The following is an 18,961-nucleotide window of genomic DNA, read 5'->3' on the forward strand; positions in this document are numbered from 1 at the left end:
GCGAGGCCCCGGCCCTCCTCCCGCCCAGCCTCCCTCCCTCCCTCCGCACCGCCGTCCGTAACGCAAGATGGCGGCGCGCGGGAGGGCCGGGAAATGGCCGCGGAGGGGGCGGAAGCGTGCCGTACGTCAAGATGGCGGGCCCGGTTTCGTCTGTCTTCTCCTCAGCGGCCGCCGCTCGGGCAAAGCGGCTCCTGCGGGGATGCGGACGAGCCGGGTTCGCGGAAGGACTGAGCTGGGGAACGAGGAGGCGGGAGGGTCGTTTATTCGCCGAAAGAGGCCCGCCGTGTGGAGCAGGAAAACAGGAGGAATCGGGGATTAGATGGGGGGCGCCAAACTTTTAAGACTTGGGGACTTCAACTCCCAGGGTTCCCCAGCCGGCCATAAGTTTACGAGGGGGAAAGTGTCGTTTACAAAAACTATCATGGGATGATGGTGCAATCTGAATCTGGCACACTTTCTGGCTTCCAGCCACCGAGTGATGGAGGGAGAAAAATCCGCAGAGGAATAAAATAACACAGGTGGTCCTCAACTTAGCGACACTTCGTTTAGTGGCCATTCAAAGTTACAACAGCACTGAAAAATGTCACAACAGTTTATCATAGTTAGGACCTTTGCAGCATCCCCATGATCACGTGATCAAAATTCGGATGCTTGGCATCTGACTCGTATTTATGACGGTTGCAGTGTCCCTGGAGGGCACGTGATCCCCTTTTGCAATCTTCTGACGAACAAAGTCACTGGGGAAGCCACTTAACAACTAGGTTAAAAGGTAAAGGTTCCCCCGCACGTGCGTGCTAGTCGTTTCCGACTCTAGGGGCCGGTGCTCATCTCCGTTTCATAGCCGAAGAGCCAGCGCTTGTCCGAGGACGTCTCCGTGGTCATGTGGCCGGCATGACTAGACGCCAAAGGCGCACGGAACGCCGTTACCTTCCCACCGGAGTGGTCCCTATTTTTCTACTTGCATTTTTACGTGCTTCCGAACTGCTAGGTGGGCAGAAGCTGGGACGAGTAACAGGCGCTCAGTCTGTTACTAACTTATCAACTGCAGTGACTCATTTAGCAACTGTAGCAAGAAAGGTCGTAAGATGGGGCAAAACTTAACAACTGTCTCAACAACAGAAATTTTGGGCTCAATTGTGGTCATACGTCAGGGACTACCTGTGTAGTGATTAAAACAAAGAATAAAAGATGACACAAACCAGACAAAAGCAAAGAAGTGGCCCTCAATCAGCCTTGTCAAAGGCCCCGGGGGCGGGGGGGGGGGGAAGAGCCAGGCTGTCAGACTCTCCAGAGTACAGCACAGAGAGAGGGAGAAACCCACCTGGGGGGGGGGCTGGTTCCAGTGGGCAGGTGCTGCCAAAGGGAAGGGGTGTTTCTGGGGTCTTACTGAAAGATGACGCTCAGTTGAGGGAACCCAGACATGCCAACCTTGCCAGATCAAAATAGGCAGCTAATATGGGAAATAGGCAGCCTTCAACTAACCAGGCCCCATGCCCGATAGGGTTTTATAGGTAATAATCAGCACCTTGAACTGCACCAGGAAGCAACCTGACAGCCAGCGCAGCTCGAAGAGCAGACATGGGCCTAACAAAGCATGCCCATCGCTGCCCCGGTTCAAGCTTCCAGATGCAGCAAGTCCGGATGCTAATTCCGGTCCCGTATCTATTATGGCAATGTGATTACATGACCTCATCTGCAAGAGTGAAGCATACATGCCTGCTTGCTTGTCCTTCTCTGCCTCTTTGTGTTGGGGAAATCACATTCAAAGGAATTTTAAAAAAATCAGAATTTGTAGGTCCAAAACCCACAGTGAGAACTTTTAGACTCATCCTCTGTCATCAAGTGGCTATTGTTTTGAAAAGGATATCTTACGATAATTTCACTGAAAAACAGGTGAATTGGAATTTAGTTGGGAGCTGTAATGGAGTTTTAAAAAGGATACTTATCACATCATGTGACATTTTAATCAGGCCAAGAATGTCTCACTGAACTAATCTAATCTCCAATATGAGCTATAGATAACTCCTCATGTCTTCCTTTCCCCATCAGTAATAATACTCATTTCCTTTGCATGTGAAGAAGCGATCACTCTCAGAGGTGTATGTATCACACACGTGTTCACGTTTCCCTTGCCACCATTTTTTTATGTTGGGTCTTTCATACCGCAACGAGGAAGGCAAGGCCATTGTTTTGTGAGTCTGGGGCTCGGCACGGTTGCCATGGCAGATCCTTTGAGCAAGGATAAAGAGCAGCTGTGCGCCTGCTCAGAGGCAGCACTGCACATCTTGCGCTAACCAGCCGCGGCAGCCATTCAAAGCAGCCACTGCCAAGACGAGGGAGGGAGAGCAGGTATTTCAATCTTTGCTTTGTTGGGATTCCCTGAGGAGTGATCCGGAATGCAAAGAGGCCGTGCCCTGCCTTACGGCCACGGGCCCTCTGCTCGACACAGCAGTCGCCAGAGCCTGGGCGGAGAACAGGTGATCTCTCCAGCCCTTTTTTGGACCGGAGGCTGTTCTGAGCAATCGCCCTGGGCTGGGGGGAGGGGGGGGGACTAGGCAAGACTTTGCTTTGGGGAAAGAGAAGAGCTGATGTCACTTGAGCCAGAGGGAAGCTCCTTCTGGCAGCTGTCAGAAGGCAGTGGGGGACCTTCAGCTTCCGTAGATACTGCAAGGGCGGAAATGTAACTGATCCAAACATTTTCAGTGGATTTTAAAAAGTATTCTGATTACCACATCGGAATACAAAGTTCACCTGAGGATAATATGGAGGAAATGGAAAGATGGGTGTTAAGACCTTTTATTTTTCAGCAGAAAATGGTTTTGCTTTTATTGAAGCTTTGGTAAACACACCCGCTATGGGATTGAGGGCAAAAGATGTTTTTTTCAGGTGTCATAATTTTGACTGACTTTTGACTGATGAAATAGTGCTTCCCCTGCCCACCGTGCTTATTTAGCCTGCATTCTTACGCCATTTCTTTAGTTCGCTGCATACAAATTCCTGACTCTTCATAGCAATGCTTCATGGTTTATATGACTATGAAACCCCACAGCTATGTAATCTCCCTTCCTTACTGGGATCAAGAACGGTTGCTTGACCATATGTAAAAGCTTGCAATTATGGGACTGATGTCACATTATCTTGAGAACATCATGTCACAGCAGCGACCTGCTGAAATTCTGGGGTTAGATGGCTTGATGTATATCATTACTCCCCTGGTATTTTTACTCTGCTCACTGTTGCAGCCTGTTCTAAAGCTGTAGAACCAAATAAGAGATCAACATAAATGATGACGTTGACCAGAAATACTTTGCAATAGAGGTTCTGCTTTCTGCCCCATCTCTTTCCAGCCAAGGCCAGCTTTCGGGCTGAGATGCGGTTTTTGTCTCTGTGTGGGAAGTTACACAGAACGGACTAGAAAATAAATAAGGACCAGGAGCTTTCTTGAGGGTATGGAGGATAGAAAAGGTGAAGAAGGCAGCTAGCTACACCTGCACCTTCCCGGCCCTACCTGCCCCTGGTCCTCTTTGTCTCACATGAGATATGCATAAAACTGAGGCAGACCTTTGATAGTGCAGGCACGGTGGCCATCTTGACTTGTTTGACCATGTCACTGTGGATGTTCCTGAGACGCCACTGCTCTTAGAAGGACCTGGAGCGTTACAGTTTGAAATTATCCCTTCTCTGGCCAGTCCTATCCATAGATACGTGGAGAGAGTGTAAAGGAGATATTACAGTCCTCAGGAAAGTACGTCACCATTTTTCTTTGAAGAAACCTCTTGGTATTATTACCTCTTCTGTTATTACTGCTTATTTTTATTTAATAACATTATTGTTCTTCTATTTCTATCAATTGCAGATTTCGTGAGAAAAGGTGTAGCTAAAGACAACTTAATTAGTTGTGTCAGATAGTAAGAATGTGATATTGATTCATGAATTTTTAATTTTGTAGTTTTGACTCATGTGGATTGCTGGGGGGGGGGAAATCACATTCAGCCAAACTATGTGCTTCAAAAGAGCTCTGTTATCCATAACCTTTCCTATTTTCCCCCGGGAAGGAGGAAGGCTTCACTAGCAAGATGCTCACGGTTTGCACGAAGAAGATGATACTTTTGGCCCCTTTACTCCTCATGATGGGGCTGATTTCTACGAAGGCCGCTACGGCTGAGGAAGAATCAGGAACAGCGATTCCTGCTGAAAGTAAGCATTAAATTTCATCTGTCCTCTCAACACCTCAGCAGGTCTACCTGTATGCGGTTGTGAGGTAAACCTAGGTTTGCAGACAGAGTGTGCTCCTAAATAAGCCAACAACTACATCCCACTTATTGCATTGTGATGTGCTTCAAGGGCTTTGAACAGGCAGATGCAGCCACCGTGTTGTTCTTTATGCACACACAGAGCTTCCGGGTGGGCCCGAAATCTTTGGTCTCCAGGTGGATCCCAAACGGCAGTTGCCTTGCGCACAATATAATTTTGCTCGGCTGCAAAAGATGAAACCGGCACTTTTCAACCCCAAATCACATCCAGCAGCATGTGTCCCTCTCGGATATGCTCATTGCAACTGTCTTTATTGTATACATACTTTTCTATATAGTTGTGATTTTGTGTGTGTGCTCCAGACTAACACACCTGCAAGATTTTTAGTTGCATTCTAAAACTATGTTTTTGCTAGTTTAGTATCATAATAAAGTGCGTAGTATATATACTATATATATACATATGTACGTATACACACACACACACACACACACACACACACACGTGTGTGTGAGTGTGTGTGTTGGGAAGCATAAATTGAGTATGTTCACATTATAATACGGCCCAACCAAATTCTTAACAGTTACTCCTAGCCTTACAACCAGTATTGAGCCAAAAAATTCTGTTATTAAGTGAAACAGTTGTTCAGTGAGTTTTGCCCTATTTTATGACCTTTCTTGCCAAAGTTGTTAAGCAAATCATTGCAGTTGTTAAGTTAGTAACACAGTTGTGAAGAGAATTGGGGTTTTCCCCATGACTTTGCTTGTCTGAAGGTCATAAAAGGTGACCACGTGACCCCGGGACACTGCAACTGTCACAAGCAGGTGACAACGGGGATGCTGTAACGGTCATAAACGTGAAAAACGGTCCTAAGTCGCTTTCCTCAGTGCCATTGTAACTTTGGATGGTCACTAAATGAACTGTTATAAGTCAAGGACTGCCTGTATTTGTTCCTGAACCAGAGTCGGCGGTATAGTCGGTGGTATAGGGTTTCCTGAAATGGTATAGGGTTTCCTGCCTGAGCAGGGGGTTGGACTAGATGACCTCCAAGGTCCCTTCCAACTACTACTACTACTACTACAAACTTCTTCTTCTTCTTCTTCTTCTTCTTCTTCTTATTATTATTATTATTATTATTATTATTATTGGCAAAGGAAAGCTTGCTTGGGCTACTTTGGAAACTTCATTGCACTCCACAGAGCAGTGTTTCTGAACCTCAGCAGTTTTAAGGTGTGTGGACATCAATTCCCAGAATTCCCTAGCCTTGTTGTCTAGGCAGTTCTGGGAATTGAAATCTGCACGTTGTAAAATTGCCGCGTTGTGGAACACCCCTCTGCATCCTGAAACCTCAAGTGGTCTTCACTGAACCTAAAGCTGGAGGCCATCTTTGGTTAAACCATTTTTAGCTCAAGGGATGTACTTGTATTAATTTTGGGCCAATATTATTTCCTATCCTTCTAAGCACCTTTGATCAAAGGAGAGGTGTAAATTAGCCTTCCAAGGTTTTACTGTTATAAATTTGGAAGCTAATTAAATACATATACATAGAATGAAGGCTACTGCTAAGCTTGTAAGCTGCCCTGAGTCTTCGGAGAAGGGCGGGATATAAATGTAATAAAAATAAAAAAATAAATAAATAACATTCGTTGAATTTTTTTCATTACAACTTTTTAAATGTCTTGGGGAAGCAAAAGAAGAATGATCAAGGCTTTTGGCATGAATTTTCTGCTTCATTGTTTTTTTTTTTAAATTAATGCAATGATTATGGATTGCCACCAGAGGCAGTAATTTGATTGCAAGCCGCTTCCAGCACAATTTAAAAATATTTTGATTAGTATAATGCACCATCAAAGAAATATTGTACCATCTGTGAATTATTTCTATAATTATTTCCTGATGACATGCTCAGGTGGAATGATAGGCAGTTTTATGGCATGAAAAGCAGAGTCACAAATTCAGAATCCAAATCCTCATTGAAAGATTCTCAGGAAAGCGGGTATTGTAGAAGAACGAATGTTGCATAATATATTTGAAACTGTAGCAAAACATTCTTTCATTCCTGTTTAATTTCTTGCTTGATAAAATAATAAACGGTTGGAACTTGTGGGCAATTATTCACTGAAATGTATTCAACCAAGATCCCTTTCCCATCAGGGATCAAGTCTCTCATTTACAGTATATAAATATACTGTATATAAATTTCCTGGCCATATTTCTTCCCCCCAGGCTAACTTTTTTAGGCTTTTCTGTCTAGTAAAAACGCTTGCTTATTCTGCTCTTGTCCAGGCAGTGGATCGCCTTCCCTTTTTTTGATAGCACCTGTCTGCACGTGGCTGTAATATTTAACTTTGCAGAAATATGTTTACATGTTTTATGATTGTGATGTTTTATGGGAACTTTTAAAACAAAAATTCTACGAAAGATGCTGCAATTCTTTTCACATATTAAGCCAAAGGCTCTTTCTAGAATTTGGGAGAAGCAGCTTTTGACCACTCTCCAGACAGGGAAGTTAAAGTGAATTGCCTTGGTGCTGCTTCTGGCAACGTTGCCATAGCTGCCAAATGCAAGTTCCAACCGAGGGGGTCTCTTCTCAGCCTCTCCAGCCTTGTTGAGGGGTGTCTGAACCCTTCGGAGAATGAAAGTGAACCGTAACATAAAGACGGGGAATTCCTGGTCCAGGGACGAGTTCACGCCATCCACTCTTTCCAAAGCCTTCCTTCTGCCTCGCCTCTTCTGACCTCCAACTTTCCAGGGTGCAGAAAAAGGATTGGAAAGTCCCTCCCTCCCTCCCTCCCCTTCCTTCCTCCCTCTCCTCCCTCCCTCTCCTCCCTCCCTCCCTTCCTATAGAAGAAAACATGGTCCCCTTGTCAGAACAAAGGCTGGAGCCTCATTCCCCCTTCTGATTCAGAGACGGGCACAATACCGTCCCCTCGAAAGGCGACGGGCTGACTTCCTGTCTTTGCTGTAGACGCTTGCGCACGTTCTGTAGCATTTCATGTTTTTGAAGTGTTCCTATTAAAATCTCCTTCCAGGTCGCCCGTGCGTGGACTGCCATGCCTTTGAATTCATGCAGAGAGCTTTGCAAGATCTAAAGAAGACAGCGTACAGCTTAGATTCCCGAGTATGACATTTATTCATTTAATTCATTTGCCGCCCATCTTGTTTCGAAGCGGCTTTTGCCGCTGTTAATGCACATTTGCACAGTGTCTGAAGACAGGTAGCCGGCTTCCCTGGATACGGGCTGCAGGAAATGCCATGAGTACCAGGGTTGTTAGGTGGCAGCAGAACATTCACTTCCTGTTTTCTACCAGGGAGGTTGCAGAGGCGAAAGAGCAGCGAATATGGGGCGGGGGGGGGAGGGGGGGTGCGTGGATGCAATAGTGGTTTCGCCACAGGCTCCTCTCCTCCGCACTCAGGACCCCAGGATGGGTTTGCCAGCTGTTTTTAAAGGACTTAAGACCACGTTCCCCTTAATCTGATCTGGTCCAGGCAGCCCTGGTCCATTTATCTGTCTCTGGCTGTGGCAGATTTAAAGAAATATTCTTCCCCCGACAAAGTTTGCTGACCCCTCATTAATCCTCTTGGCGATGAAGAGAGGAGATGCACCGGCCCGCATCCCATCGGCCACTCCAGGCTGTTACAAGCAGGTTGCCTCTCTGGATATTTTCAAGTAAAACTGGAAAGCCGAACGGTCCAGGGGTTCTTCTAATTCAGCGATTAGAAACTGCGCTTCAGTGGCCGCGGGACGCTTTTCTGCCGCTGCTCCTCATCCGTTGGACGGAGTAGGAAAGCGAAGGCTGGGGGGGGGACGCTTAGTAGCTTTTTAAGCACCTTCCCACCCCAGCAGGAAGATGGCAATTAGTTGTTAGTTCTGCTGCATTGTTAGATAACCATAGGTAAAATAAGGACAGCCACATTTTTGTGTTGTAAGATTTGTCTTAAACCAGAGGTCCCCAACCTTGGCAACTTTAAGACTTGTGGACTTCAACTCGCAGAATTCTCCAGCCAGCCATGCTGGCTGGGGAATTCTGGGAGTTGAAGTCCACAGGACTTAAAATTGCCAAGGTTGGGGACCCCTGTCTTAAACTAAGCATAAATCAGAATTTGAAAATCGTGTTCCATTTATTTATTTATTTATTTATTTATTTTTGCACTTGGTTTGTTTGCTTTTGTAACAAGGAGGGACTGTCATGAGAAATGGACTAACCTGCTTTGTCCCCTGCTCTCCTCCTCCTCCTCTCCTCCGCAGACGGAGACCTTACTCTTCAAAGTGGAGAAGCGAAGCTTATGTGACTGTTTAGCCGCCAATGCCCTGAACTGAGTCCTCGGAGGATCTTCCGCAGCAGCGCTTCTCCGACGGCTGTTAGGAAAGTAAATAATGCAAGCATGTGAATCCGGCGGCTTCTGAAATTAAGGGCGGAACGTGGGTGTGAGATTGTCGTGCCTGAATTCAGAGTGTTTTTGTCTTATGTCCACCTGACCTCACCTCATGTCATCAGGAGTTGCAAGGTAATTTACAGAGAAGGGGGGGAAATGGGAGGGACAACGATGGACTTTTGCAAAACGTTGAAAGCTTTGTTTTCAGAAGCTTTCTTTTTCAATATTATAAACCCCCCACCACCAACCAAAGAAACCTAAAATTAAAATTAATGAGTGAAGTCCACAAGGATCCTAGGGATCTTTCTTTGGGATCCTTCTCCTCATGAGTGTTTCTAGAAGGAATTGGACATTTATACCAAGTAATGTATACAAAGCAAGCTTTGATCATATGCAAAATATGATTTTGATAGTGTGCAAAAGATGTAAAATGAAACAGAATCAAGTCAGGGGCCGAGTCATTTAACATTTAATTATTATTCATTAACTGAACAGTGAAGGGGGAAGAGTTTCAGAAATGATCGGTCATGAGATCGAACGTCTCCTTGAGGTGAGGGAAGGTTTCACTGAGGTAAAAATCCTAAGATGCTCCTGAACGAGGCCTGTGGAGGTGGCCCACTTTCACCTTTTCCTCACAGACCGGGGTGGGTGGGGGTGGAATCTCTCTCCGTGCCCCCTCCTCCTCCTCCTGCACTGGATGCCCTGAGTAATTTGTAATTCATCCGTTATCTCCTAACCATTTTAGCTGAACACTGTTCTTCCACTATCAGTGTATCATAGACATTATCTGTGCATCATTTCGAAGAAATGGGTTTTTGTAAGTCTGTGTGTGTGTGTGTGTGTGTGTGTGTGTATAAATGTACAAATGCTCCAGTACTGGGGAAATACACTTTTTAAAATAAAGATCTGAGATCCTGACTTTGGATTGCTATATTCCAATTCATAGGAGGGTTTTTTTTAGAACCATAGATATTTTATGAATTCTTAATATTTCTACGACGGTAATATTTATTGACCTGATTCTGGCTTTAGCAATCTTTTCAGACTGTGCTTCACTCTTCTATTATTACTACAGTGTTCTCAAAGGACACAACTTCAGGTGAATGTTCACTTTAGCTTATAAAGGCTGAAAAATAGCACGTGGCTGATTGCAGAAAAAGCTTGGAAGCATGCCATAAATGAAAGCTACCTTTCAGAAATTAGATTTCAGGCACAGGTCTGCAAAGATCCTGGGATCCAAATACCACTATTTTATTTTGGCCACCAATCCGGATATAGCTTGCCTGATCTTTTTTATTTATTTTTAATCCTCTGTAATAATCTGCATTTGCTTGTATCTGCGATATAAAATTCCCATTTTCATGAGGAACTGGAAAGAGGCCGTGGGGCTCTGTACAATGGCGTTCTGCTTTTAGAAATAGAGAGGAAAGATTAAATACTTGGATAATTGTGGCTTCTGTGCAAAAAGCGGGGGGGGGGGGGGGAAACAGGCCCAGCATGCTGCAGTGCTGAAATCATCAGCAGGAGAAAGTCTGGATCAGGCCTCAAATCTTTTAGCTACACTTTGGAGAAACGGCAGGAGATTGTGGTATGGCTAAAAATAGAAAAGTGGCTCCTTCTTCCGCCCCCCCCCCAATAATTCAGCTACTGAGGGGTTGAAGAGCACTTTTTCCCCCTATAACAATGCTGCAGCTGTTAAAAGAGCAGGAACCACATCCTTGTTTAAGGAGTCTTAATGCATTTATTTAAAACATTGCCGGAAAAGTAACTGTTGCTAAGTTGGTTCATCTCTTGGGTGGTTCAGGTTTCTTCTCTTAACTGGATTCAGTGCAACACTGATGTGCGTGTGTGTGCGCGCACGTGCATGCAGATGAATGGGTGTGGTGGATGGGTGTGTATGCACATACATACCGGTGGGGAGTTTTAAAATTACATCTGCGTAGCAGGAGGCGAGTGAATTAATCCTTCACCTCCATCAAGAGAGGGGAAACTGTCCCACCCAGGCTTCACTAGCTGGCTAGTCAACGTGTTACAGTATTTTAGAACAGAATACAGCTGGAAGGGACCTTGGAGATTGTCTAGTCCAGCCCCCTGCTCAAGCAGGAGAACCTATACCATCACAGACAGGTGAATGTCTAGTCTCTTCTTAAAAACCTCCAGTGATGGGAGTGCCCCCAATTTCTGGAGGCAACTTCTGTTACTGGTTGATTGTCCTCACTGTTAGGAAGTTTCTCCTTAATTCCAGGTGGCTTCTCTCTTTGGTCAGTTTCCAACCATTGTTTTCTCGTCCTTTCCTTTGGTGCTTTGGAGAATAATTTGACCCCCTCTTCTTTGTGGCAGCCCCTCGAATACCGGAAGACTGCTTTCATGTCTCCCCTATTTCTTCTTTTCTCTAGACTAGCCAAACCCAAGTCCTGCAGCCGTTCTTCGTATGTTTTGGCCTCCAGGCCTTTGATCATCTTAGTTGCTCTTCTCTGAACTTTTTCCAAACTCTCAACATCTTTTTTGTGATGTGATGACCAAAATTGTCTGCAGTATTCCAGGTGTGGCCTCACTGGGGTTTTATAAAGTGGTACTCATACCTCGCATGTTGCTGAATATTTGGCTGAAATGGCAATACAGTATATCACACCCACAGATTCTCCAGTCTAGTAAACATGCCTAATTTGAAAAAATAGCGAGAGCAAGGGGGTCTCTTCCGGAACAGCCCAGGCTGGCTTCTGTTAGTCGCCCCTTGTTTTCAAGCGTGGCCGTCACTGAACGAGGACCGGCCATTTGGGAAGGTCAGGGCGAGGCAGGCTCTCCTCTGGCGCCCGAGCCCTCCCCGGTTCTTCCGGATCATCACAGATACGATACAGAAAGATCCCGCCAGACGGCCCCGTGGCGCTCTCACTGCCTCACCTGATCCCAGAGCAATAAAGCATGAAATAAAATGGTACGGTGTTCCTTGATCCTGTTTCTAATGATCCTGAGCATCAACCCAGCCACTTTCTCTCGCTCTCTGCAAAGTAATTTTTTTGTAAAATAAGAATGAACAAAATAAGAGGTGAGTCATTCTGCCTTTTTCAGTTCCACGCTAGCATTTTGCCATCTTCATTAAACCGATTCTTTATTTGGAAGTTCTAAAAAAAAAACAACCACTTTGGGCTTTTCTTAGTCTTTGCTAACCTCCCTTCGTTCTGAGCTTTAGCTTTTTTTAAAAAGACAGGCAGTCCTCGACTTACGACCACAATTGAGCCCAAGATTTCTTTTGCTAATTCAGACATTTGTTAAGTGAGTTTTGCCCCGTTTTTACGACCTCGCCACGGTTGTTAAGTGAATCACGGCAGTTGCTAAGTTAGGCCCATGGTTCTTAAGGGAATCCCCCACCCCCAGCATCGACTTTGTCAGGAGGTCGCAAAAGCGCATCGTGTGACCCTGCGACAGGGCGACCGTCATAAACAGCAGTTGCCAAGTGTCTGAATTTTGATTACTTGACCACAGGGGAGACTGATGGTCGTAAGTGTGAAAAACGGTCATAAGTCACTTTTTCCAGGGCCGTTGTAACTTTGTCACTGAACAAACTGTTGTGAGTCGGGGACTCCCTGCGTCTTCTCTGCAGGATGTATTGTTTTTGTGGGAGACCTGGACAACCTCTTGTCCCCCCCTCCCTCTAGCCAGACCGGGGGGGCTGGGGGGGTTGGCCACCTGAGGTTTGTGAGGGGTCATCTTGACTCTCAACTGAGTTGCGCTACCCCCCCCCGTGCAGAGCGGACGTGCCATTTTGGGGGTCCACTTAGACTCACAACTCCTGCTAGGGGAGCAAGCGGCAGCCCTGGCAATGGGGGGGCGTTTGTGCAGGTTCTTCTCACAATCTCCCGCGTAACAACCCCACGGGTGATTCGCTTCATGGCCACAGGGGAAATGTGGCCACATGATGTTTTGCTGAATGCCCACATTGCTTAGGGATGGAATTGCCGGTCCCCGTTGTGGTTGTTAAGTCAGCACTACCTGTGCATGATAAAAAAAAACCGGATGACCCAATTCTTTTCAGTCTTGGGTGCGAACGTCTCTCTGAGCCACAAAGCATGACCTGCAGGTCAATCAGAGAAGAAAGTCGGCCTGGCTGTCTCTTGTGAAACGAACTTCACTTTATAGAAGCCTCAGTCAGATCTTGATTCAAACGTTCCCAGTGAAATGAGAACTACACGGGTTGCAGTAGATTAATGGTCCTATACTCCAAATAAATTATTTCTGGTACTGGCAGTCCTCCTCTTACAAGCTTTGGGGACCGGCATAAAGCATGATGTCACGTGACTGCATTGCTCAGTACCAGCAATCCTGTTTGCCATCATTAAGTGAAGACCATGCCGGTCGTTAAGTGGGGCTGTCACATGATAATGGCTTTTGACTTCCTGCCGGCTTCCCCATTGACTTGGCTGATGGGAAGCCCGGCTGGGAATGTCAGAATTATGGATCGTGTGACCTCAGGGATGCTGCAGCCAGGAGTCTGAGAAGCGGTCATAACTACCTCGTGTTCAACGCCGTTGTAAGGTTAAATGGTCACTGAACAAGTGGTTGTAACCCAAGGACCACCTGTAGATGTTTTGTAAACAGAGGCCACCACACAAAGCTTGCAGAAGGAGCTCACCATCCCTGGGCTGAGCGGCTGCACGTGCCAGCCGGGGGCAAGGCAGCTTTTCCAGTTCAGAGGTGCAAGTCGGGGCTTACAGAACTGCCCTGCCCTGGCGGTCATTCCATCCAACAGATTTCAGAGAAATAGAAGTCCATTCACCCTCTTAACCATCGTAACAGGGGGGAAATTGCATTGCCTGAATTGCTGTTGTTCAGGGATATCATTTGGGGAAAGCAGAAGTAAGAATATACCACGTGTTCCGTCCTCTGTAACCCAATGTCAGAAGAGCAGAAAACGTTTGAAATGATTTCCGTTTAAATGCTTCGATCCAAAACAGCAACGACCTTTACATGACACGTGCTTTGCTTCCTCCGAGGACCAGATTTAATTTAATCTGTTGATTAATATAAATTTCCCATTTGAAACACTTTGGGCCACTGTTCAATAGCACTTTCCAGTCACTTGTATTGTACATAAATTAAACTTCTCCTGCCCCGAGTGCTTGTTAGTTTCCGTGTCGTTTCAGAAGCTCCAGCACAAATTATCCTATTGAATAGTTGGAACCAATCATTTCACAGCCGGTTAAATCCTGAGTTCCCTCCGGGGCAAAACCGATCTCAGCATCGCTTGATGGGTCAGTTGTTTGCAACTCCCACTATTCACGTAGGTGGAATCAGTTGTTGGCCTGGGATGCAGCTGGCTATTTGCTGTTATCTATGGTCAGATGCAAAAGATCACATCCAATTAAACTGGTTTATTGCTAAACAGCCCACGCACAGGAACCTTCTCAACAAACAGTTGGCACCTGCTCGGAGTTAGATAAAGGTCAACGGAACTCAAGGGGTTTGGGCTCAGCTCGCTTGTGGCTACGTAGGGATTCTAGGCTGCCCCCTTTTTGGACTCCAACCCCCGCATTCTGCCACTCCTTTCCGTGTCTATAAATTTAATAAACCTAAACCTCTGTCACTGCTTTCCTCTGACTTTGCCCCCTTAAGTCAAGACACGGGGGCTGGTGGGCCTGAAAGCCCCCCTCCGTCAGTCCGCAGGCCCTTCAGAATTAAGGCTGATCTCAATCCACCACATCCCATCACGTGGTTATGAGCGTGTCATGACAGCCGGCTTGCAATTTTTGTAACTATACTGAATACAGGAATGCAGGTAACACTTTTAACACTTACAGACTGAATTTACACCCTGTATTAAACCACGTTTTGATTCCGATTTGCTTAAATCTTAATTGGCTTATGTTAGACAATAAGCAATAGCTTGCAAATTACAACGGCCAGATTCACACATCAAACCCCACAAGCCTTACACTGATGTATCAATCCCATCGGGTGGAATAGTTACCCTGAGAGTGGGACAGCAGTCTGTAAATTTGGTAAATAAAGGAAAACTGAAATTTAATCCAAAGAAAAGGAGTTATGAAGGCGACAGCTTCTTCTAGATGGCACCGATTCCCTGAAGAAGATAATTGAGTTTGGATGCAGTCCTAGATGTTGTTTGGCTCTGAATATGAAGCTTAAACTGCAAATCAGAATGCCATTTATCTAGCCTAATGAGGGCCTGGCTGTTAATTCTGTTTTTATATTAACACTGCCAATGCATCTTCCTTTTTGCTTAGAATAATTTGGGATGTAGCTCAACTCAGTGTAAATTAAGAGGCATAGGTGCCTGGAGGTGAGGAACAAATGATAAAATGTGTGCCGTGCTATTAAGAGCAAACATCACCAGACTGTCGCTGATGTTTGAATCTCTGTGTGGTCCTCGTGATTTGGTGTGCCTACTATCAAAATCCACCCATTTGGAAGTATTTTCTGCAGTGCATCCCCCCCATAAACGGCGAGTTCAGAGTTAACGTGCAACAGCTTAACTACCTTTTACTGACTTAGAGGCAACTGGCTCAGTTCACGTGAGAAACCCAAGCCAATCAGGTAGCTTGACTGCAAGGTACAGAGAGACGAGAAAGTGCGATTTCAGCCCCGCTCAAGGGCACCTTTGGCGCCCGCCTGCCGGAAGAGGGTGAGCTTGGCAGGGGCAGGGCTTGGCCAGAGGGCCCGCTCACGGAGCCGGTGCCAGGTCTGTCCACCAATGTGGACAGAACAAGAACAAAACTGGGTGCTTTCTTCACAGCATCGATTCCTTCATTTTAGAATTAAGGGAGGCCTGGATCAAAACCTAGAAGAAACCACATCTCAGGTTTTACTCAGCCTTATCCTAGATAGTGGAGAATTACTTGGAAGTTATCCAAGTCAGCCATTCTTCGATTTCAATGCCTTTAATCCCATCACTCTAGGGACACTCCGATCTGTAAAAACTTGCTTTATTTCCAGAACCTTGAAGAAGGAAAATCCCCATCGCTTGGTCAACTTCGCAAGGTTCAAGTCCCTATTAAGTTTTGCTTGGCAATTCACCTTTCTAATAGCAGTTCTGCCAGACGCCGAGGGGATGAAAATGACCCAGGGGGCCTGACGGCTACTTTTCCTTACTTCCTTCCATTCTGTTTCCTTCTGCGTTTCTTACGCTGGAGACCTGAGAAGAAGGCTCTTAATCTGCGTAAGACACTTTGGACGTTCCCCCCCCCCCCGACTAAGTAACTGGTTAAATGTTTCTGAAATGTTTTATTTAAACCAAATAACACAGGACCTCTTCCCCAAATCTCTTGGGGCCACTTTGGTCCATTGGTTAAGGCACCAGCTAGAAACCAGGAGACGGAGAGTTCTAGTCTCGCCTTAGGCAGGGAAGCCAGCTGGGTGACTTTAGGCCAGTCCCTCTCTCTCTCAGCCCAGCCCACCTCGGAGGGTTGTTGTGGGGAAAATAAGAAGAGAAAGGTGCGTCGGTGGATATGTTCTCTGTCTTGAGTTATTTATAAAATAATAAATACAGGATAAAAAATAAAAATAATTAATTACAGCCTACATCTCATCCCATTCATTATTCAGTTGTTGACGGAATTTGCCGTAAAACCGGAACAATATACTCAAATGAAGCAACGAGCCATTTATCCTTGATGAACCACGGCCGTCACAGGAATAGGGAAGGCGAGTCTCGCACCCTTTCTGAACCGCCCAGGGACCCGCCTCAGCTTCAATATCTATATATCCTATTTTGTGCTTTCAAAGTATGCACCACCGTTTGGACAAATTCCTGTAATTTCCTCGGCAGCCTTTCTCTAGAGTAGTTTCCCCCGCTTCCTCTTCCTAAGGCTGAGAGAGTAACTGGCCCCGGCTGGCTTTTCCCTAAAGACAGTAGGAATCAAGCATAAAATGCACAATCTCAATTAACTCACATACTTTTTACATGGTTCCGCTTTTGACAACCATGGGTTGCTCTGTGAGGCAAACTGGCAGCTTCTAAGTGTGCAGGAGTGTGAGGAGGAGGGAGGGGGAGGGAGAGGCAGACAGAAATACAGTGGATGGGTGTATGTGTGTGTATGCGTGTGTGTGTGTGTGTATGTGTATGCGTGTGTGTGTGTGTGTGTGTGTGTGTGTGTGTGTATGTAGATAGATGGATGGATGGATAGATAAGAAAAAAGCATTTACTTATGGCCACAGACCCTCCTCCGGCCTTCTGGACTCCTCGGGGGGGGGGACCCTGTATGGAAACCGGGGAAGAGGAAGCCTCGGCTCCGTCTCTTTCTGGCTTCCGAGCTTCGCTTCTAGGCTCTCGGTTGACCGTGGCCCCTTCTCTCCGTCCTCCCTGGGCTTTCACCAGCTCTCCTGGAGGGAGGCCGTCCTTTCCACCGGGTGGAGAGCTGGGCGGGCGGGGGCGCCGAGTGCGGGACCCTTCCTGCCCCCCGCCCTAAGCGCGCCCGGAGACCCGCCTTCGCGGCCCGGCCACGCACGGCGGGAGGGGGCGAGAGGGGCGGGCGCCCCCCCACGAGCCCGGGCGGGGGCAGCCGGCGCCGAGAAAGCGAGCGGGAAAGGCCGCCGCTGCCCCGGGGGGCTCCGCGGGACCCGGGCGACGGCTCGAGGGCCGGGGCCGGCTTCACAGGCCGCCCCCTCGGCGAGGCGGATTGGAGGCTGGGGCGCCGCCGCCTTTTTCCCAGCCTTCGGCTCCGCGGGCAGCTCGGCCCAGCCGGCCCGGGAGGCTGCGTGGCGCCCGCCCATCGCCCGCGGGGAGCCCCGACGCCCGGCCGGCCTTCCTCGCCGCACCTGCCCCGGCGCCTCGCTCGGCCCCCTCCCTCCTGCCGGGCCCGGGGGGGGGGCAATACCCCGGCCCTGATTGGGCAGCGTCGGCCCAATGGCGGAGCTGCTCTACCCCCCCCCGCCCCGCCCGGTCACCCGCTCTCCCTGCGAAGGCTCCGGGAGGGGCTCGAGGGGAAGGCCGAGGCCTGGGCTGATGGGGGCGGGGGGCCCGAAGGTCGCCCGCTGGGCCGTCCCGTCTGCGCCAGAGGCTGCAACCCAAGCGAGGGCCGCCTGCGTCCGCCTCCCCCCCCCGTGCTCGGAGAGCATCCGAGCCCCCCTCCCCTCGGGGCTCCCAGTGGGGAGGGGGGCTACCCCGGGGCAGACTCCCCGGGGAAGGAGGCCGGAGACGCGGCTCCCTGGCCGGCCAGGATCAACTTTTCCGGGGGGGAGGGGTTTGCAGCAGATCGAAGAGCCGGTTCCGGCGCTCGAATCCCGAAGCTCCGACTTCCTCGGTCGAGAGGCGCACGTCGGGCTTCTGTAAAGGCTGGGGCGATCCTGCGGAGATCCCGCCAGATCCCCGATCCTTTGGGGGGAGGGAGCGGTGGGGTCCCGCAACGTTGCGAACCGCGAGGACTGGAGCCCTCGGGAGCGTTTTGGGTCCCGCCGCGGCCTCCCCCCTCGGAGCCGTCTGGGGCGGGGGCGCCGCGCTCTGCAGTTCGGCCAGAGCGGAGCAAGGGCGGCGGGGGGGCTCTGGCGGCCCCGCGCAGTTACCGCAGGGGGGAAATGACTCGTCCGGCCCCGCGGAGGGAGGCAGGCCGGGAGGCGCCGGAGTCGGGCCCGGGGCCCTTGCGGGGGGGCGGCCTCCCAGGGCCCGGGTTGCAAGGAAGCTGCGCAGGACTGCGGCATCCAGAAAGCAAAACTTTCCGCCGCGTCATCCTAACGGCTGCCCGGGAGCCCTCGCTGGGCCGGGCCGGGCGAGGATCCCGTGAGAGGGGCGCTTCCCCGGCCCGCCGGCCTCCCTCGGCCCTTCGCCCTGCCCAGCCAGCCTCCCCCGCGGGCGTTCGGCGTCCCGTTTGGCGACGGCAGAGCGGAGAAGCGCCCCGAAGCGGAGAGGGAAGCCGCGGCCGCCCAGCCCGGAGCTCCTGCGGAGGAGCCGGGAGCCGCGCGGGCTTGGCACAAAAGGCAACCGGCCCACGTGCGCCGCAGGGCGGACCGCCTCCGCCACCCCGCCCCGGTCCCGAATTGCGGCCCGCCTGCCCCCCCCCCCCGCGGCCCCTCCAGCCGCCCGACAGCGCCGAGGAAGGCCGAGCAATTGGCCGGGCAGGCCCGCGAGGGGGCGGGTCCGGGCCCCCGCCGAGCGCCTGCCCCCCTCCGGCCGGCCAAGCGGGGAGCGGGGGGGGGCCGGCCGGGCCGGTGAGCGGGGCGCTAGGACCCGGGGGGAGCGCGGGCCCGACTGCAGCGCCGCGGCTGCCTTATAAATTCCCCCCAAATGCGGCGGAGCTCTTTTCTGCCGCCGCCTCGCCCGCCCGCCCGCCGCCCCCGCCGCGGTCCTTCGGCAGCGCCCGCGCTCCGCCCGCGGCCCGTTTGC

The 18,961-nt window shown here is 49.4% G+C and overlaps 1 protein-coding gene across 1 annotated transcript; it reads left to right on the forward strand.

Moving 5' to 3' along the window:
* Positions 1 to 2,250: 2,250 nt before the first annotated feature.
* Positions 2,251 to 9,536, forward strand: NICOL1 (NELL2 interacting cell ontogeny regulator 1). Its single transcript, XM_083362803.1, has 4 exons — positions 2,251 to 2,349; positions 4,056 to 4,197; positions 7,287 to 7,375; positions 8,504 to 9,536. The coding sequence occupies exons 2-4, from the start codon at positions 4,077 to 4,079 to the stop codon at positions 8,573 to 8,575; spliced, it is 282 nt and encodes a 93-aa protein (XP_083218929.1). The 5' UTR covers positions 2,251 to 2,349; positions 4,056 to 4,076; the 3' UTR covers positions 8,576 to 9,536.
* The last annotated feature ends 9,425 nt before the right edge of the window (positions 9,537 to 18,961 follow it).

This window comes from Vipera ursinii, assembly GCF_947247035.1.
Source record: "Vipera ursinii genome assembly, chromosome: 4".
NCBI classification, from domain to species: domain Eukaryota; kingdom Metazoa; phylum Chordata; class Lepidosauria; order Squamata; family Viperidae; genus Vipera; species Vipera ursinii.